General features: G+C 40.0%; 3 protein-coding genes across 3 annotated transcripts; 1 reads left to right on the top strand and 2 right to left on the bottom strand.

Annotated features, from left to right (window-relative positions):
• Positions 1-783: 783 nt before the first annotated feature.
• Positions 784-3579, bottom strand: LOC308570550 (olfactory receptor 6F1-like). Its single transcript, XM_081165457.1, has one exon. The coding sequence runs from the start codon at positions 3436-3438 to the stop codon at positions 2503-2505; it is 936 nt and encodes a 311-aa protein (XP_081021583.1). The 5' UTR covers positions 3439-3579; the 3' UTR covers positions 784-2502.
• Positions 3580-4676: 1097 nt separating this feature from the next.
• LOC308570581 (olfactory receptor 10R2-like) lies at positions 4677-17243 on the top strand. Its single transcript, XM_081165500.1, has 2 exons — positions 4677-4688; positions 16288-17243. The coding sequence occupies exon 2, from the start codon at positions 16371-16373 to the stop codon at positions 17235-17237; it is 867 nt and encodes a 288-aa protein (XP_081021626.1). The 5' UTR covers positions 4677-4688; positions 16288-16370; the 3' UTR covers positions 17238-17243.
• On the bottom strand, positions 7096-8110 carry LOC308570552 (olfactory receptor 6F1-like; the record flags this gene model as incomplete). The annotated part of the gene is made up of 1 exon (XM_081165459.1): positions 7096-8110. The coding sequence occupies one exon, from the start codon at positions 8108-8110 to the stop codon at positions 7175-7177; it is 936 nt and encodes a 311-aa protein (XP_081021585.1). The 3' UTR covers positions 7096-7174.
• Positions 17244-22509: the final 5266 nt, after the last annotated feature.

Raw genomic sequence — 22509 nt, 5'->3', positions numbered from 1 at the left:
ACTCACAAATTAAGAAAAAGTAGAGTACAAAGCATGTTTTTGTATAGGGAAAATCCTTGTTTTGCCCTCCAGGACCTCTAGTCAAAATGAAGTCATGGAGCCTCAGTTTCAAATCCTAGCCATAGTAACTAATGCTGCGTTAGGTGGCCCACTCCATCACATACAACTCAACACACTCAGCTTCCCATTCCCTTATGTTTCTGTCTCTAAAGTACTCAAGGGCTGCTCCAGTGCTTAATCAATAAGTCATCAACACCTGTACTGTACTTGAGCCTATTCTAGCTCACCCGCCCATGCCAGAATCCAAAACAGACCCAGAGCCACACGTGCCAGAGCCCAAAACAGAGCTTGAGGCACCCAAAACAGAGTTCGAAACAGAGCCAGAGCCAGTCGTGCACACACTTTTTTTTACCCTCCCCCAACCCGGACATTTGCTTAAAATTGTAAAAAAAATCGCCCAGATGAGCATGTAGGCGCCCAAAAGGACATGTCTGGGATTTCCTGGACGTATGGCAACTAACCCTATGACCATTGCAGAAACTAGGTCTAGGAGGGGGAATATCCTTTCCATACAACCAGATCCAAGCTACTGAAGGCCTCATATGCCCCTCTATCCAGAGGTTCTTCACCATGAGTTTATTTGTGGCATTATTTCTATACCCTTTATTATCAATTAATAAATGTTTCTCTTGAACCTCAATGCAATGAACTTCTTTCTTAAAAAAAATATTTTTATTAGTTTTCCAATACACTCTCAATAATAGCCAAATTATAACAATAACAATTAATTCCCGAATTATACACTTATCAAAGTCCCAATCAATCTCCAGTTAAAGTGGCTCCCCACGTGATAGTTTGGGTGCGTTTCCGATCTTATATCACTGTGTTTCATAATCTTAATTAATGTCAGCTACATTTCAGTTACAATAATAATCCCTTAGTCAACAGCTACATAATTAATGATTTACATTTGTGATGTTACAATATATAAATTTATATAGCTTCAAGTGAGGAACTCAAACTATTATCTTTATTCTGCTCTGCATGTGAAAACTGTTATATCCATGGAGATTCCTTCTGTCCATATAGTATGTTGTCTCTTTCACTTCCCAGCTGTTGTTTTCTCCCATTATGGCTTGGGGCAGAACTGAATCTTGAAGTTTCTCAGAGGTCTTATCTCTCCATTCCTTGCTTCAATGTCTCAGAACAGAGAACAGTCTGCCCAGGGCCATCTTTAGCATATGCGCCACCAGGGTGCAAAAATCTGCCCAGCGGCCCCAAATTTAGTTTAGCCACCCCCAAATTAAAATTTATTGAGCATTTTCGGGGAGGGGGGAGCCAAAGTTGTTGACCTTTTTTGGGAGAGGTGAACTCAAAGTTGGGGGGGGGAATAGCTCACCTGTAACGACGCAGCGGAAATAATTGCTTTTGTTTCCTGACTCTTTGGGAGTATTTTGTGCTATGGAGTAACAGAGTGACGAGGGGGGGGGACTATCGCTCCATTGCTTTTCACTGTCACCAATTGAGAGGGACCATATACAGTAGGTAAACCCCAGAATTTGGTGCCCAGGTGCCCCACACCCCTTGCAACCCTGAGTAAAGACGGCCCTGAGTCTGCTAAAACACATTCTGTCTCACTTGTAAAACATGTCACCATTTTTCCCTCAGCCTAGGAAAAGGTGAGCAATTTTTGAATAAGCTGAAGATTTAATACTCCTTTCCAACTCCCAGAATCTCTGCAGCATTCTTTTCACAGCCTCCAGATTCTTTTCCTTCCAGCAAGAGATTTATGGCCCAATTAAACTTTATCTTAGATTACATTCCATCAGTAGCACACATAAATCTCAGTCTCTTTTTCCTTGTCTGTTGCTTTTAAGCAGAGGTGAGGAGAATTACTCTGTCTTTCCAACAGTCATACTTGAGCTACCCCTCCCTTCCTTTCTTCATTTCAAATCACACACAGTTTCTATTTTTGCTTGTTAATATCAACATTACTCCAATGTCCCTTCCTCACTTGTAAATATATTTTTATCTTATATTCCAGATTGCCGAATCATGAATATATAAAAGAAACTTAGAATAAACAAACTGTGGCTTCCTTCTCCCCATTTGACTCTTATGCCGAAGAAAATCTTATCTCAATTCAAACCTTTGATTCATGTAGCTGGTATATTTGACAGTATGTTTTTGCAACCCTTTTGCATCACGCGCCTGTACTTTAAAGCCAATTAAAGATCCAATTAAATGGAGAACCTCTGCTTCTTAATGGAGTCATAGGAGGGGTTTCGCCAGGTGAAGTGCTTTTGCACTCAGCGCCTCCCTGCCTCCCATATTCCAAGCAAAAGCCAGGTACCAAGATGAGCTGTGAGTGAAGCCCATTTCCCCTGTCCCTCTGGGGAGTTTGCAAGGATGATTTACCCTCTGTCATCCTTGCTTTTCGTTCACCGGCGATCACAAGCTGTTGTGGGGGATGCCTCCATTAAGGCTGTTGGGACCATAAGCCTAATGCAATGAACTTCTGATTGCATCCTTCACTTCTTTATTTCGTAGTGTGTAGATGAATGGATTCAGCAATGGAGTAACAATTGTGTTCAAGATGTTGACAATTTTGGTCATTTCTAGGGATGTCCGCTTAGAAGGTTTGACAAAAAGAAAGATGGTGGAGCCATACCAAATGAGCACTACAGCAAGATGGGACGAGCATGTGGAGAAGGCTTTTTGTTGACCTTGCACAGAAGGGGTGCGTAGGATAGTGGTGATAATGCATATGTAGGAAAGAAAGGTGATCAGACAGGAGCCCAATATGACAATGATGGATATTACAAAAGCTGCCATCTCAATGTCATAGGTATTGGTACAGGAAAGAACTATCCAGGAATCAATGTTGCAGTAAAAGTGATTGATCACACTGGGCCCACAGAAAGACAATCTTGTGATTAGAAAGGCCGGTATAAAAATAATGAGGAAACCACATAGCCAGGAGCCAGCTGCCAGTTTCCTGGAGAGCTCGTTGTCCATGATGGTGCTATAGTGCAGGGGATCACATATGGCCAAATATCGGTCATAAGCCATGACAGACAGCAGGAAGTATTCTGTGCATCCAAAGGCAAACACAAAGTACATCTGAAGGATGCAGCCAGTGAAAGAGATGCTTCTGCTCCTCCCCAGAAAGATGGCAAGAGTCTTAGGGATAGAAGCTGTAGTGTACCATATTTCTAGGAAGGAGAGATTACATAGGAAGAAGTACATGGGAGTATGGAGACGACGATTTGCTATTACCAGAATGATGATCGCCACATTTCCCAGCAGTGACATCACATACATGATAAGAAAGAGCATGAAGATGGACATCTGTAAATACTGAGATCCTGGGAAGCCAAGAAGGATGAATTCCATCACTTTTGTTCCATTTTGTGATCTTTCATTTGTATTTCCCATCAATCTTCTTTTAACTGCTCAAACAAATAGCCAAATTAACAGATTCATTATCCACCAGGAAATGATACAATATTATATTATGTGATGGTGTGTGTGTGTATATATCCAACATGAACCTGCCCCTGCACCTTTCCCATCAACCTGTTATCTGTCAGGACTCCCCCCCTCCCAAATACTCTGACTGGGGCTTTTTTAAAGCTGGAACAAAACACTACATGCAGCACAGAACCAAAATGTGTATAATAGAACCACCAACCATGCCACAGGAACTTAAAAAGAAAATCTTAAAAGGTCTTGAAAAGTAAAGAAAGCATGTGAATTATATTCTAGAATAAAAATTTCCCATTGTTTAAATTACTATAAAGTAGTATTGGAGGGAGGGGAAAATGTGTTCCTACCATAATATGATGAAGTTGAACACTTATACAGTATATACAAACTGACTTTCATAACGTACTCTTTACTTATCCATCACAAAATGATATGTTCAATTTCACTAATTTATTTTTAATGCAGTAGTCTCTCTCTCTCTCTCTCTCTCTCTCTCTCTCTCTCTCACACACACACACACACACACACACACAAAATTTGAGACTACAATGGAGGGGTTCTTGCCATTAACATTTATATCACTTCTAGCTCACATCACTTCTAATCAAATACTTTGTCTTTCTAAATGGAGAAGGTGCCCCATTTTCTTTCTTGTACAGATCCACATCCTTTGTTCCCTTTCATGGCCCACTGCCTTATCAGGAAGCTGGAACTGCTTCAGGAGAATACAAAAAGTTGAATTCTCTCAAAGTTTATATTCCGAAACACACTGGAAAATAGAGCCACTTACCAACTATTTACTGCTCTCTTTGTATCAATTAACTTATAATATATACTATTCTTCCACTGTTACTATTTTCAACAACTAATTGACTGTCTTATTCTTTCTACTCACCCAGTTAAAAATTCAGGTAAGAATGCTGTCCTGCACAGCTGTTTGTAACTCAAATTAATTTAGTTGAATAAGAAATATTTATCTTATTAAAAGCCACGTCTCCTTCAAGATTTCACCTCAGCTTTGAAAATATAGCCCTATCAAGTCTTAAACACCTATGGAGGAAAAAGAAATCCCTTAGATAACTTAAGCTGTGCTGCGTTCCCACAGATCCTTCAACATAGAGAGAGTCTAGGAATACTCCAAGGGATTTGAAGGACAGACCAAGTATCTAGGAGCAATTCTGAGCAATCTGTCACTTAAGGTATAATTCAGTCCCATTGAAGTGGACTTTTTAATACATCTTGAACTTCCAATTTGTTTGAATTGCATATAATTCCCTGGTGCACTATTAAAAATCCTTGCAGAGGGAAAACACTATTGGTGCAGGAGCAAACTTGAACAAATTGTAACCACTAGGGGAGAAGTTTTCAAACTTTTTGAATCCAAGGCCCCCTTGACCAACTACATTCTTTCTGTGGCACCTGCCTTAAGGGGGTGACCAGGTTGAAACACAACGACTCCCCTTCCTGCCAAAAACCAATGAATAAAATACCAGATTAACTTAATTAACAGTACATCAGACCAACATGGTATGTCTGGTTCACATGGGTCCTCTCGTAGGGCATACAATGCCCAGTTTTCAATTCTAAAATAAGGTTTGATCATATTTGCATGCACCACTTTCCACCCTTACTCTCCTTGTTGGATCACATAATTTACTTCATTCATTTTGGCCCTTATTTTATATGGTCCTTCCCAAGCTAATTGTAGTTTGTTTCCTTTAATTGGTCTCAGCAGCAATACTTCACTTTCAGGTGTAAATGACCTTACCCATGCCTTCTTGTCATACCAGTTTTTTTGCTTGGTTTGGGCACTTTTTAAATCCCCCCCCCCCGCTAACTCTAGGGATCTCTTTAAGGTATTCTGCAAATTAAACAAATGCTCCACAATGGACTCTGGATCTTGATCTCACTGTTCTTCCCAATTCATGCGAAGTAAGTCCAGGGGCCCTTTTACTTTACATCACAGCAATAATTCAAATGGGCTAAACCCAGTACTTTCTTGGCGTATGTCCCTATATGCATACAGTAGTGGTTGTATCTTGTCGTCCCAATCATTGGGATTTTCTGTGGTATAGGCATTAATCATTCTCATTAGGGTTCCATTAAATCTTTCAACTAAACTCTTAGTTTCAGGGTGGTAAGGTGTTGATGTTAAATGCTTAATACCACACACTTCCCATAGTCTATTCATTAGTCTTGATGTGAAAGAAGAACCCAAGTCAGTGACTATTTCACTGGCAAAGCCCAACCTACTCATATAGTTAATTAAAGAGGCTGTCACCATTTCCATTTCAATATTTTGCAACAGAATGGCTTCTGGATATTTGGTTGTGTAATCCACTATGGTGAGGATGTATCTGTTTCCCCGCCTGCTGGCTCTAAGCAATGGCCCTATCAGGTCCAGGCCTAACCGTTGAAAAGGGGTTGATATGATAGGCAAGGGGCACAATTTGGCTTTTGTTTTGTCTTGACCGGTGCCTCTTCTCTGACATATGTCACAGGCTTGACAGTATTGTTTTATTTGTTTCCCCATGCCTGGCCAATAAAATTTTTGAGCCACTCTCCGTTTTGTACATGTAATACCGATATGCGCTCCAAATACACTATTGTGAGCATGCTGCAGGATTTTGCCCCGCTATTCATGTGGGATTACTAAATGTCTTCTCCCTTCTTAACCCCGCCTGGATGGTGGGGCAAGGACGTCTTGATATAAAAGGTCCTTGCTCAAACAAAAACATTCTGGGCACTGTCAAAGTGGCTCCCCACATGATAGTTGGGGTGCATTTCCAATCTTATATCACTGTGTTCCATAATCTTAATTAATGTCAGTTACATTTCAGTTACAATAATAATCCATTCTGTGATTCTCTTCGTCTAGCGGTTTTTTCGTCTTGCGAAGCAAGCCCATTGAAGGATTATCGGATTAGCGCTATTAGTGGCTTTTAGCGGCTTATCTGCTGATCGGATCAGCTAATAAGCAGCTTAGCGGCTTAGGAAAAGGGGGGGGGGAACCAGCAGGAACTTGCAAGACATTGTCGTCTTGCGAAGCAAGCCCATAGGAAATCCGTTTTGCGAAGCACCTCCAAAACAGAAAACTCTTTCATCTAGCAAGTTTTCCGTCTTGCGAGGCATTCGTCTTGCGGGGCACCACTGTACTTTAAAGCCAATTAAATACAGTGGTACCTCGGGTTACATATGCTTCAGGTTACATACGCTTCAAGTTAAGACTCAGCTAACCCAGAAATAGTACCTTGGGTTAAGAACTTTGCTTCAGGATGAGAACAGAAATCGTTCTCCGGTGGCACAGCGGCAGCAGGAGACCCCATTAGCTAAAGTGGTGCTTCACGTTAAGAACACTTAAGTCAAGTTAAGAATGGACTCTGGAACGAATTAAGTACTTAACCCGAGGCACCACTGTATCCCATTAAATGGAGAACCTCTGCTTCTTAATGGCGTCACAGGAGGGATTTCGCCAGGTGAAGTGCTTTTGCACTCAGCGCCTCCCTGCCTCCCATATTCCATTCAAAAGCCAGGTACCAAGATGAACTGTGAGTGAAGCCCATTTCCCCTGTCCCTGTGGGAGTTTGCAAGGATGATTTACCCTCTGTCATCCTTGTTTTTCATTCACTGACGACCACCAGCTGTTGTGGGGGATGCCTCCATTAATGCAATTGGGACCGTAAGCCTAATGCAATGAACTTCTGATTGCATCCTTCACTTCTTTATTTCGTAGTGTGTAGATGAATGGATTCAGCAATGGAGTAACAATTGTGTTCAAGATGTTGACAATTTTAGTCATTTCTAGGGATGTCCGTTTAGAAGGTTTGACATAGAGAAAGATGGTGGAGCCATACCAAATGAGCACTACAGCAAGATGGGACGAGCATGTGGAGAAGGCTTTTTGTTGACCTTGTACAGAAGGGATGCGTAGGATAGTGGAGATAATGCATGTGTAGGAAAGAAAGGTGATCAGACAGGAGCCCAATATGACAATGATGGATATTACAAAAACTGCCATCTCAATGTCATAGGTATTGCTACAGGAAAGAACTATCCAGGAATCAATGTTGCAGTAAAAGTGATTGATCACACTGGGCCCACAGAAAGACAATCTTGTGATTAGAAAGGCCGGTATAAAAATAATGAGGAAACCACATAGCCAGGAGCCAGCTGCCAGTTTCCTGGAGAGCTCGTTGTTCATGATGGTGCTATAGTGCAGGGGATCACATATGGCCAAATATCGGTCATAAGCCATGACAGACAGCAGGAAGTATTCTGTGCATCCAAAGGCAAACACAAAGTACATCTGAAGGATGCAGCCAGTGAAAGAGATGCTTCTGCTCCTCCCCAGAAAGATGGCAAGAGTCTTAGGGATATAAGCTGTAGTGTACCATATTTCTAGGAAGGAGAGATTACATAGGAAGAAATACATGGGAGTATGGAGACAACGATTTGCTATTACCAGAATGATGATGGCCACATTTCCCAGCAGTGACATCACATACATGATAAGAAAGAGCATGAAGATGGACATCTGTAAATACTGAGATCCCGGGAAGCCAAGAAGGATGAATTCCATCACTTTTGTTCCATTTTGCGATCCTTCATTTGTATTTCCCATCAATCTTCTTTTAACTGCTCGAACAAATAGCCAAATTAACAAATTCATTATCCACCAGGAAATGATACAATATTGGGGATATATATATATATATATATATATATATATATATATATATATATATCCAACATGAACCTGCCCCTGCACCTTTCCCATCAACCTGTTATCTGTCATGACTCCCCCCCCCCCCCAAATACTCTGACTGGGGCTTTTTTAAAGCTGGAACTTGCCCGAACCAAGTTCCTCAACAAACGAAACACAGGGTAGTGATATAATAGCAAAATGCAAAATCACATAGAAATATATCACCAAAGGCAACTACTTCACAATGAGGAATATAAACAAGCAAACAAATAAATTCCAAAAGTAGTATTTTTCTTTACAATCACTCATGTATTTGAGAGAAGCAACATCAACTCTATTTGCAAATAGAACGCTGGAGGGCCACTTTCTGTTCTTCCCTTGGGAGATATGTATGTAGGGACAGATTGTACCAGAAGAGCATCCGGGAGCTGAGTTCCGGATATATATCTGAATATATTATTATTTCATGGGGTAAAGTCAGTTAATGTACTATATACATAATAGTATTAAGATCATCATCGCCATTTGAAGAGAATGAGGGAGGCATTCATAGTGAATTCCAGCACCTCTTTTTCTAGAACAATATCACTGACTCTCACTATCTTGTAAGGTGAAAAGATCCTTCTTCATTGTGGCTATCTGCTAACAAAATACTTTCCAATGGAGGCTCACCCAGTACCCTCACTGATTTATTTATTACTTGCTTTTGACTTCTGTTTAAACCTCACTTTATCTACCTTTTTCTGTCAGTATCATCAAACAGCCCAATAGTGTGTGTGTTCCCTAAGTGGGTTATCACTATAGATAAGGTTTTGTTCCATGTTACTACTGTATATTGTGAGCCTAAACCATTGGTGGGACAACAAGGATAGCCTTCCCATTGGACCTTAGTCACTGGAAGATTGATACAGGGGGAAGGTACTCTTGAGGTGTTCGGGTCTCATGTTGCGTAGGACACTAGTGGCTGCTTGCTCCACCAGTTGCATCTTCTGGACTATCTTCAAGGGCAGGCCCATATGGAGTGAGTCACAATACTCTACTTGGGAGGTTACTATGCCAGGGATTGATCCTAGATTATTCCAATCTAGGAATGGTGGTAGCCAGCAAACTAGCTGCACCTGCCCATAGTCATGCCAAACCACTGAACCCACCTGCGCTGCATGGAGTACCTCAGGTTACATGCCTTCTCCTTCCAATTGATAGGTTAAATAAAGTTAGATTAGAATTCGATTTTTAAAAAGCCTCTGTCAGCAATGATTTCAACATTATGCATATGCCTCTAAAAAGAAGGAAAGAATATCATTTTTAATTCTCTTTATGAGGTACATCATCACATATATGATGTTGTCCACAAAGTAAAACTATAAAACTTAGTATAGAACAATAAATAAGGCCTATAAGCTTTAAAACACAAAGTATCATGAAAGTGAGATCACTGCTCCTCCAAACACACAAACAAATCACTACAAAACACCACACTCAGCACAGAAACAAAATGTGCACAATAAAACTACCAACCATGCCACAGGAACTTAAAAACAAAATCTTAAAAGGTCTTGAAATATAAAGAAAGCATGTGAATGATATTCTAGAATAAAAAATTTCCCGTTGTTTAAATTACTGTAAAGTAGTATTGGAGGGAGGGGAAAATGTGTTCCTGCCATAATATGATGTAGTTGAACGCTTATGCAGTATATACAAACTGACTTTCATAACGTACTCTTTACTTATCCATCACAAAATGATATGTTCAATTTCACTAATTTATTTTTAATGCAGTAGTCTCTCTCTCTCTCTCTCTCTCTCTCTCTCACACACACACACACACACACACACACACACACACACACAATTTGAGACTACAATGGAGGGGTTCTTGCCATTAACATTTATATCACTTCTAGCTCACATCACTTTTAATCAAATACTTTGCCTTTCTAAATGGAGAAGGGGCCCCATTTGCTGGGAACCCCCCCCCCCATCAGATGTGAAACCATCATCCTGTGGTGAGAGTTTTTCTTTCATATTCTCCTTTACTGGCTTTACTTTTGAAAAATTTTGAGTCGTCAGAGTTGGAGTGTCTTCTAAATCAATTAGAGGTAGGAAGCGATTTTGAGTTTCCACCGCAAGACAATGCTCGGCATGGTCACTCCCTCTTTTATTCCGGTGTGGCACCAACCTTGATAGTTTTGGTTTAGGGGGTGATAGGGGCTCGTCAAAGTCTCTCAAGAGTTTGTCCTTACCCATACTTCTTCAGGCCAAGGATTATACGATTCTTAAATTAACATAACATTTAACTCAAGTGTCCTGGCTCCACTGGCCTCTCTCAGCCCTCTATGACAGCAGCCTGGGAACGAACGATAACTTATTCGGGATTTAAACACCACCCACGTCTTCCTCTTGAGCCCTCTCTCCAATTAAGATAATGGCGTTCTCTTCTTTTAGCAGCCGAGGCCGGCCCGCAGATAAGAGAGAAACAAGGAGCAGTCTGCAGCAATCTGGAGTAGGGCCAAGTCTCTCAGAAGGTTGCCATGGCATATAGCTGCAGCAATTATAAGATGCTTCGAAGACTGACTAGGTAAGTTAAGATAAAATATAAAGAATTAAAGGAAGATTAAAAGAAAGCCGAGGAGCTCCGGTATGCGTGTCTTACCTCGGCGCCATCTTGGAACTTTCCAAGGAATAGCTATCTATCACAAAATGATATGTTCAATTTCACTAAAACACACACACACACACACTACTTGAGATTACAATGGAGGGGTTTATGCCATTCACATTCACATTCAAATCACTTCTAGCTCACACCACTTCTAATCAAATACTTTGTCTTTCTAAATGGAGAAGGTGCCCCATTTTCTGTCTTGTACAGATCCACATCCTTTGTTCCCTTTCATGGCCCATTGCCTTATCAGGAAGCTGGAACTGCTTCAGGAGAATACAAAAAGTTGAATTCTCTCAAAGTTTATATTCCGAAACACACTGGAAAATAGAGCCACTTACCAACTATTTACTGCTCTCTTTGTATCAATTAACTTATAATATATACTATTCTTCCACTGTTACTATTTTCAACAACTAATTGACTGTCTTATTCTTTCTACTCACCCAGTTAAAAATTCAAGTAAGGATGCTGTCCTGCACAGCTGTTTGTAACTCAAATTAATTTAGTTGAATAAGAAATATTTATCTTATTAAAAGCCACGTCTCCTTCAAGATTTCACCTCAGCTTTGAAAATATAGCCCTATCAAGTCTTAAACTCCTCTGGAGGAAAAAGAAATCCCTTAGATAACTTAAGCCGTGCTGTGTTCCCACAGGCCCTTCAACATAGAGAGTCTAGGAATACACCAAGGGATTTGAAGGACAGACCGAGCATTTGGGACCAATTCTAAGCAATCTGTCACTTTAGGTATAATTCACACCCATTGGGGTGGAGTTTTTCTTTAATACATCTTGAACATCCAATTTGTGTGAACTGCATATAATTCCCTGGTGCCCTATTAAAAATCCTTGCAGGGGGAAAACACTTGGTGCAGGAATAAATTGCAACCACTAGGGGAGAAGTTTTCAACCTTTTAGAATCCAAGGCTCCCTTGACCAACTACAGTCTTTCTGTGGCACCTGCCATAAGGGGGTGACCAGGCTGAAACACAATGACTCCCCTTCCTGCCAAAAACGAATGAATAAAATACCAGGTTAACTTAATTTACAGTACAGCAGACCATCTAATGCCCATGACCCAGCTATTCAATAAGTAGTAGGTGAAAAAACCAACCCACCCAGAGGTGGATTTGCCAAAGATTCCTACATGGCCCTGAAGCGACGAATAAGTCACACTGAGAGATGGGGGGAGGGTGCTGCTGCTAGGAAAAGAAGCGGGATGGAGGCTTCTCCCCCCCCCCAGCCCTTAAAAGGACGACCCGCCACCACCTCACCCACAAGTGTATGATTGATGCAGAAGCAGCAGACATGCTGTCTCCCTAAGTCTGAGCAGGCTGAGGATACAACAACTCCCCTTCCTGCCAAAAACGAATGAATAAAATAGCAGATTAACTTAATTAACAGGCCAGCAAACCATCTAATGCCCACAACCCTGTTGGAAAAATGCCCGGGAAGGCTGCCACCTTCCCAAGACACCGAGGCGTCTCTCCAGTGGTCACCCTCTGGCTGTAAATCTTCCTCAGTCCAGAGACACCGGTAATAAGCAACCCCTCCCTCCTGAGAGGAGCACACTCGTCTTCTGGCATCTCATTGCAGAAGAAAAAGACAATCAGCTATAAACTACTTTATTTCACAGTCCATATATACAGAGAACCCATTAGTGTGTCTGCTCTCTTTGAGCAGCAGTACGGAAGAGAACACTTCACTCAGAAGTGAAAGTAACTTTTTTTCACAGTACTGAGACTGTGCTGAGACTTCCTGTCTCACACTCCCAGACACTCACATGATATAAACAACCATTGTGCTGCTCGCTGAGCAGCTGGTGAGATAAAAATCCTAACAGACTCAGCTATTCAATATGCAGTAGGTGAAAAAACCAACCCACCCAGAGGTGGATCTGCCAAAGATTCCTACATGGCCCTGAAGCGACGAATAAGCCACATTGAGAGATGGGAGGGAGGGTGGTGCTGCTGGGAAAAGAAGCGGGACGGAGGCATCCCCCCCCCAACCCTTAAAAGGACGACCCACCACCTCACCCACAAGTGTATGATTGATGCAGAAGCAGCAGATATGCTGTCTCCCTAAGTCTGAGCAGGCTGAGGATACACCCCACTGGCCAGTACTAAGGCAGAATGGGCAGCTGACTGGGTCTTCCTGTCACCTTGATTACCATTCATTCAGTAGGGATACCTGAAGATGGGAATCCGAAGTATGGAGTTCTCCACATTCATATACTTCCACACAAGCAGCAAATTTGATTTATTACTAGGAAAAGAAAAACACAACTAAATGCACAACCTGTCTAGCCAGTTACAAATTAATTGTATGTAGGCAGAGCCCAGTCATTGTTACATTCAAATATTCTATTCTTAAGAAATCTTAATTCTCTTAGAGGTATGCAGAAGGAGTGGATGTATCTAGCATTATAAATCTACAGAAACTGAGAGTGCTGAGGAAAGAGTTGGAGCAAATGTGTGTTGCTAATTTGCCATTGTAAGAACCTATAATTTAAATATATTTGGGGGGCCTCACTTATTCCTGTATAATAAATGAAGGTGCAAAATTGTTCCATACACCTTACTCTGTCATGCTTTCCTGAGATAAGATTGAGCTGAAAAGGGAAAGACACTACTGTTGGGGGGGGGGGAGTTCTTATCTCTGTAGTTCTGAGAACGGGCTTTTCTTATGTTTTTATTTATGGCTCCCAAATCAGAAATTTACCCCAAAATTAGCTTCATTGTTTGAAGTTGAGTTCCTCCTTAAGGGAGTTGATAACCTTCATATTTGCCAGGGCAATCTGGTTAAGTGTTAAGTAGGTAGAGGATGCCAGTTGTTCTCTTATGTCCTGGACAAGATAGAAAAGGTACTAGGGTTATAGGGCAATTTCAATATTAAACCATGCCAGCCTGCACTGAGGATCTGCTCCATAGAAACAAACCACATAAAAAGTTAAAATAAGCACCAATCTTTTTGACAAATTGAATACATTAAAATTTCATAATTAGGGGTTTAAAACCATTGTGGCATTCACCATGTTGTATCTGTATTATTTTTAATGTATTTCACCACATGTTTACACAGAATTTATTACAGAGGGGGAAAGCTCAAAGGGCCATTTTTTTCTTCCCAAGTGGCTACAGATGGTTGGATGTTTACTTAAGTTTAAGTAATTAACTTATTTTTTTACTGATCCAACTCAAGAAGTGGGCAAAATATCCTGAATAATAATAATAATAATAATAATAATAATAATAATAATAATAATAATAATAATAATAATAATTTTTTATACCCCACCCACTCGGCTGGGTTTCCCCAATATCAAATATTGATTATATCCTCCCTTGTTTTTCAGTAACTTAGGCTTTGAGCTGATTCATAATTAAATATTCCCAAGTGTATATATACTGGTGATTCAAAGTAGTCCCTATTGTTGCTGCAATCAAGTCAGTACAGCACTGCCAAATATAATTTGCTTTTAATTGGTGATGCATGCACCTCATTTATTGGTTTGCCAGGATGTCACATCACTCCTCCCATTTCCTCCACATAAAATACTGAGCGAACTACTTTTCCCGCTTCTTACATCAAAACAGGTTTTCGGTTATATTCTAAAGACTATATTCTAAGTATCAGGAAGAGAGAGAAATAAAATACTCTGTGGTAATTGTCAAGACGGAGATTCAAGATGCATTTTGGAGGCAATATTTTGAAAGGTAAAACAAAATTTATTCTTCCTTCCTTCCTTCTTTGAAAGCACATTTAAACAGTAACTCTGAATTGCATCCAGACCTAAGCTTAAAGTAGACCTACTGAAATCTAACTTATGTCCCCATTCCTTCAATGGATTTACTCAAAGTATTCATCTGATATGTAGATATCTGAAGCGTTCTGGAAGCTTCTCTGTGTGAAAGAAACAAGCAGAAGGTTCAAGATGTTTGGGTTATTCCTTTAGAGAAGCTGAGTACAGCTGGCTTAAACTGATTCTGTTATCTCATGCTGACTATAAAAATAGGCCAGAAGAAGCCTGGGTTTCACTTTCTCTTTCTATCGCTTTTCATTCTGGTGTGGTGTTCTGTACATAGTATGCTTAGTATTAAAGTTTACACTTGTAAGTTATTGTAAGTTTAAGTTAAGTCTGCTGCAACTGGATTTCTTATGGGCAGTGCCAATTCTGAATGTATTGGATTTGTGAACATTATGCTCATTTACCTTCAGTAGCAGTAAAGCTCTGCTGGATGAAATATTAATTAATTAATTAATCTGGACTATTTTTGGTGGAATCCTGCAACGTGTTTAAGTTTTTACTCTGGTAACTATACATTGGAATATATTCTAGATCAATATTGAGTAGAATTAATGACAATTTAGCCATCCAGATTTTGCTGGACTGCAACTCTGATCATCCCTGATCTCTGGCCATGCTGGCTGGGTTAATGTGAGTTGGAGTCCAGAAATCTATGCAGAACTACAGGTTCCCCATATTTCCATCACAGGGTCCAGTTCCTCTTTGAATGAGGGAGCATGGTACAGTGGTACCTCTGGTTATGTACTTAATTCGTTCTGGAGGTGCGTTCTTAACCTGAAACTGTTCTTAACCTGAAGCACCACTTTAGCTAATGGGCCCTCCTGCTGCTGCCGCACCGCCGGAGCACGATTTCTGTTCTCATCCTGAAGCGAAGTTCTTAACCCGAGGTACTATTTCTGGGTTAGCGGAGTCTGTAACATGTCATTTTGCTTCAGGATGAGAACAGAAATCGTGCTCCGGCGGCCCGGCAGCAGCAAGAGGCTCCATTAGCTAAAGTGGTGCTTCAGGTTAAGAACAGTTTCAGGTTAAGAACGGACCTCCGGAACAAATTAAGTACTTAACCCGAGGGACCACTGTATATCAGTGAGTCCACTCTGTAGAATTTAATTGGCTAAAACTCTGTGTGAACCAAATGACAGCCCTTGAAAAAAGTCCTGCTGAAGCTCATCTAGTCTAATTTCCCTGATTCTCCTTTCTGACACACCTAGAAGGCTGCTTATATTATGCCAAAAAGCATCATTAGTGATTGGGAATTCAATACATAGTTCAGAGGTGACAGCCCTAGACACTTGCCTCACACCATGGATGTTCCTTCAGCTCTGGTCACCATGAAAATGAATGAGTGTCATACACTCATAAGAGATAATTAAAGCATTGCATTTGGAGGTAGCCCAGTATGGGGTGGAAGTTGTGAGTTTCCTATGTGTGTATTTATGTGCATGGCTGATGTAGTCTGGCACCTAGCAAGGAGTTTTCCCATGGCTGCATGTGATCGTACAATCTAAGGGATTTGCTAAGACACTATATGATTTATAGCAAATCAAATTATTCAAATTATGCTGAACTAATTTCTTGTTCTGTTGGTCTTCCTTTCCTTCATACCCCGTGTGTTTCTCTTTCCAGATGGAAATGGAAGCCCTAATCATACACTGATCACAGAATTCATTCTGCTGGGACTAGGAAACCTTCATGAGCTAAGGATCCCTATGTTTGTGGCATTCCTTGCAGTCTATATAGTAATATTAACAGGGAATATAATTATCATGGCAGTTGTGTTGACTGACCACAGCCTTCATACAGCTATGTACTTCTTCCTAGGAAACCTCTCTTTCTTAGAAATATGGTACACCACCAGTGTGGTTCCAAAGATGCTGAAAACATTACTGACTGCCCATGAGGCCATTTCCTTCTCAGCTTGTCTCCTCCAGTTTTACACCTTTGGCTCTTTGGCAGTTACTGAGTGTTTTCTTCTAGCAGCAATGTCCTATGATCGCTATGTAGCCATATGCCAACCACTGCATTATGGAAACTTAATGAACTTCAGAGTGTGCATTCAGCTAGCAATAGGGTCGTGGATTGGTGGGTTTCTGACCCCAGTGCTCACCATAATAATGGTTTCTATGTTGCCTTTCTGTGCTTCTAATGAGATCAATCATTTTTTCTGTGATTTGGCCCCTGTCATCAAACTTGCCTGTGGAGACACACAAAAAGTGAGGTTCCCCTCTTTTCTTATCTCCATCCTTGTAACCTTCTCTCCTTTCCTTCTCACTATTATATCATACTATAAAATCGTCTCCACCATCCTCAAGATCCCATCTGCCAAAAGCAAACAGAAAGCCTTTTCCACCTGCTCCTCACATCTCATTGTGGTTACAGTGTTCTATGGGACACTGATGGTGGTGTATGGTGTACCTACAACAACTTGGTATCCCAACTTAAGCAAAGTCTTTTCTATGCTCTATACAGTGGGGACACCAATGATTAATCCTATTATATACAGTCTGAGGAACAAGGATGTCCAGAATGCATTGAGGAAGCTTTTGACTAGAAAGCCTATATTGCCACTTGAGTGAAGAGAATGTTGGCATACCATGTGAATGTGGAGAAGTACAGATCACTGTAAATTTCTATTTAAAAATTATTGTTTCCATATCTGATATTGGTTTTTTTATAAAAAATGTACAGATTCTTCTGAAACATACTTATGTGCATATGTACCACCTACACACACACACACACACACACACATCCAATCTGTGAATAAGGTATAAACATTGAAGCGTCATATACTTTCAGTGTGATGTGAATGTGTTATCAGCTGTATTCAGAGTTTAGTCATTCCAATTGATAGCCAATATATGGAGAGTGGACACAGCCCACATCCCAGCCCTGAAATTGTGCATCTTTTTGTCCATTCCATGGATTTTTGTGCTTTCTCGTGCATTCATTATGGATCTCTGGATGAGGATATTCCTAAGTGAATATTGTTCCACATCTCAGGAAATATTGGGTCTCAGACAGCATGGAACCATGTCTGCTCTTAAGCAGTTGGAAACTGAAAGTACAAAAAACTTACCATTGGTGGGGAGAGGCATGTAAAGAAATGGAGGAGATGGAAGGAGACTGCCCCTGCTTACAGATCCACGGAAAAGTCAAAGAAAACTGTTCATGATCCCTCCAGTGGGGTAATTCTTTATTTGAATATTCTGTGCATCTGGCAATTTCAGATTCTTGCAAGCAACATATGGGACAGCTGCAGAACAGTGTGAAGAGCTTTCAAACCTGGGGGAATTAACAAGCTGAGCATATATCAGATCAATATAAAGCATTGATGGGCCAAAGAGCTGTCAGGGTACTCTGGGTGGTGGCTTTATTTCAAATATTAATATTGAACAGTTTGAAGTGACAGGGTGCATAAAAACTCACTCCTTTTGAAAATAAAACATTGGCAAGGTTCATGAGTTTAATTAAAGCTTTACTTGCAGAACTTGCCTCAAAACAACAAAAACATCAAAGATGCATCCAAATATTTCCATAGAATATATTGTGCAAGTCCAGCACAGGCTCAGCACCTTAGAAATAAAATATGAAATACTTCAAACAGATCTAAAATCAGAGGTCTGTCTCTCCTTACAGTCTCCATTTTCCCTGGAGCTGTATTCACGCACTGGAGGGGTTATTTATACACCCTTACTTCCACAGAACCTGAGATCAAAGATTCAGCCACCACCCTTCCAATTTACAATTCAATACCTCTCATATGGTCTAAGGTTAAAACCACCACAACAGAGCTACCAGAGAACAATAACAATACCGAATTATCAACCCATTTAGGCAGCTTAGAGAGCTCTTCTTGCTGGCTATACTCCAGTGGAATTTTCCAATGTTAAACCTTTCGGCAATACATAGAGCCATTCTTATTCCAGTGTCAATTAATTAATTATACTTTACAGACCTTGTATGTGCACCCCTGCCCCATCTTTATTTTAACCCTTTGTGTGTTCGGACAAATGCATGGAAACAGCTTTTACCTTCTCATGATGGCTGCACACCTATGATAATTATAGTTATGGAAAGGAAGAAGCTTATTCAAGCCAATGGAAGGAGCGTGTCACTGACCTCTCTGTGGCTTTCAATACATTATCCTGCCTACAGATGTTTTGAGTTAAATGCAAAGGCTCCTGTGTCTCAAATTAATCTTTATTCTTTGTATTTATTTATTTAAGCTTTATTAAAGATTTTCCTGGGTTACAAAAGTACTGTATTGTCTCTATTTTCAGGTCATAGAGTCTTTTCTACAAATCAGTTACATTTGATGTGAGACATTTATGTTGTGTACAGTATAAGGTTGGGGGAGAAGAGAGGAGGGGAGCTGTATTAAATTTTAAAACACATAAAAAGAAATAGAATCTTATTGCTGTCAAAACAATAGTGTATACGTCAAAGAAACAAAAGGTGGTAATTACTTAAAACAAAAACCAGTAAATCAAGAGCTCTGCAATGTATACCATATCCCAAACACATCCATTGGGAAGATAAGCTTGTTATTCATTTCTCTTGGTATGTCAAAATAAATTACAAAGCTTTTACATAAAAATTCAAACTTGCTATTTTAGATACATCGTGTGAGAAAGAAAGGAAGAGTCAGAAGGGTGGAGCTGTAATGCTAGCTTTCCAGCAGTGTTGTAGCTGCCACTTACCAGGAGCAAAAGGGGTGCAAAGAGGTTAGCATGGTGCTGGTACACAGGGGGGGGCCAACCCTGTGCTCACATCACTTCAACCATACCCTGCAGACCTTGTCACCTCACTCTCCACCCTGCTGGGCAGCAGCAGCAGCAGCAGCAGCAGCACCCCTGTTGAAAAGCTAGTGTTGCGCCAACACCTTGTAAATTGACCTAGAAATATTTATCATGATGAGTGCATTATAATTTGAAATAATGAAAATACGAGCGCAGAATTTTAATAGGACTATGAGAATTTATCAGGGAGCTTCCAGACTTGGGTCACAAGATTGCAGGTAATGGGATTTTCAAAGCAGATTTGCAAGTTCCCTTCTCAGAAAGTGTGTCTCAAGAATGTTTAAGGAAGGCTAAAGTATTTAGGTAGACTAGAAGGAATTGGAAGATTTTACCACATCTGTAGTATAATGTGTCCTGTGGTGCTGGCATACAGTGTCTCAAGCCCTGTATTGCTGCCTTTTGCTGCAGTTTACTTATAGCAAATCCAACCTCAACATTTTTGGGGGGAAATATTATCAATATTGCTGCATAGCATTTGACCAGTTTATGAAAGCCAAAGCTTTACTCAACAACATTCTTAGTGTTTCTTTAACCTCCTTATTCCTCAGACTGTATACAATGGGATTAAACATAGGAGTCAGAACAGTATACAACAAGGAAAGTATTTTGTTTAATTCTACTGACTGTGTCCCTATAGAGACTGCATATGTGATGCCCAGAGTCCCATAGAAGGAGCTTACTACAATTAGATGAGAGCTACAAGTGGAAAAGGCTTTCTTCTTTCCAGATGATGATGGAATTTTGAAAATGGTCAGTATGATAGAGACGTATGATGTGATGGTTAGAAGAAAAGGAACTAATGACACAGCAAAGCATGCTACAAAGATGGCCACTTCTGCTAGGTGGATATCAGAACAGGACAACTTCAACAAGGGTGTCAAGTCACAAAAGAAATGATCAACCTGATTGGGGCGACAAAGTGTTAAAGACATGGATACAATGATGTTCAGCCCAGCAGCTAACAGGAAGCCCCATAACCATGTTCCAGCAGTTAATTTAAGGCAACAATTCCAATTCATTGATTTGGCATAGTGCAGTGGATTACAGATGGCAAGATAACGATCATATGACATGAGCAACAGGAGAAAGCATTCAACAGTTCCCAGGGCACAGAAAATGTATAGCTGTATGATGCAGCCTGTCAATGAAATGGTCTTGTCCTTTCTCAGTAAATCCACCAACATTTTGGGGGTAATGTTTGAGGTATACCAGAGTTCCAAGAATGATAAATTGCCAATAAAGAAATACATGGGAGTGTGAAGTTTATTATCAACTGATACAGATAATAAAATAAGAAAATTCCCGACCATTGTTATTCCATAAATTCCTAAAAACAGTGGAAAAACAAAAAACTGAAGTTCCTGGAGGTCCCCAAATCCATGGAGAATTAATAGATTCATTGTTGTTCTATTTTGCTGCATAAAAATTTCCATCAGGTAATCCTAATTATGGGAGGAAGAAGTATTTTAAACAATAATGCAGAAATATTTAATCACAAAATTATGTGTCAAAGTAGACTGTTCACCATTGTGAAAAATGCAAATATGACAGTCTTGTGGCACCTCACTCAATACCAAGAAATTTATTATGGAATAAGTTTTTTAAATCTGTTGGCATTTAAGATGCCAGAAGACTGCCAGTTTTGCTGCAAGGGACTAATACAGCTATGCTTTTGGAAACAGCCATTTAAAAAACCTCCAAAAGATAGTTTGCTGAATTGTTAATCATGGGGTGTGAATTCATTTTTGTGTTTGCTGTTAAGTGTTCATTTTCCCTTGTTTCCTTGTATGAAATGATGTATGAAATTTTATTATGGGTTGTGACTGAAACAATTACATCTGAAATGAAGAGAGTGGATAAGGGATATGTAACAAACCTTACCTTTTCTGTCTAGTTTTCTCAACCGGCTTCTGCACATTTGGGCTTTTCTTCTGATGTGTCTCATTCAAATGATTATATCTGGGTAGCTTCTGGATTTTGGGAGGGGGGAGTGAGGGATTCCTAAGTCACACTTTTGTCATATTTGTCCATCTCACTCAAATATGACTCAAGCCATGACTTTTCATCTCAGAAATGGCTTTTAAGAATCTTCCTTCATACCCTACCTACACTCCTGATATTTGTTCCTATTGTCTGGGTGGTTTTATCTAAACACCTTTAATTCTTTTAGATTCTGTCATTCAGTTTGCACATCTTTTATTCTCTGTTTTTTTAAAAAAGCAAGATTCACCAGAGATTATTTCTGTAGAGACAGACAGAAATATTAATAACAAGGCACTAGAGAATATAGTCTGTAACTAGTTTAATGATGAGGTTTGAGAGCTAATATGAGTAAGGGACAGTGTGCTGAAATTATATTTCAGAAACATGGCTATATCAATCATTCCTAGTGTGTGGTGTTAGGTCAATCATTATGTTGCATTCAGTTTCCATTTAAATAAGTGAGGCTTTTCAAGCTAAATATGACTAATTAAGGTGGCAATCCTATAATCCATTACATGGGAGAAGGAAAGAACAAACCTCTCTATTTTTATTTCCTTGTGTGTCTCATCCTTCCAATCTTTAGTACAGTTCACCCTACTCTACAATTACTAATTACCCTCTCCCACGGACTCATTTAAATAGCATTAGTATATTATTATCGTGCTCAGATGAGCAGGTATGAAATAAATCCAAACACTAGAAAAAGCCAGCATGCCTAAAACGAGGGGCTCAGTGTGAATGAACATGTCAAGTGATGTCCCAGCTAGAAAAGCAAAAGTGAAGCTGCAGATGACCAGAAACCTAACTGTAGGACGTGATGATGGAGTCTTCATTTTATTCCAGTGTGGTTCCATCATTCAACCTGACATCCCAAAGTCAACTATTTTACCAGCCCTACTTTATTAATACTTCATTAACACTTGTGTCACTAGAAAACTGATTAAAAGCAACATACCACAAAAGTGAGCAAATTGCAGGAATTACATATTTGGATGAATGAATGGAGATATTAACATGCAAAATCAGCCAATCCTTTTTCCAGTTAACAGGTTCTTTGTGTTGA

This window comes from Podarcis bocagei (assembly GCF_964188305.1).
Source record: "Podarcis bocagei genome assembly, chromosome: 13".
In the NCBI taxonomy this organism is placed as follows: domain Eukaryota; kingdom Metazoa; phylum Chordata; class Lepidosauria; order Squamata; family Lacertidae; genus Podarcis; species Podarcis bocagei.
The sequence above is the reverse complement of the archived record's forward strand: the minus strand, read 5'-3'. Positions and strand labels throughout refer to the sequence as shown.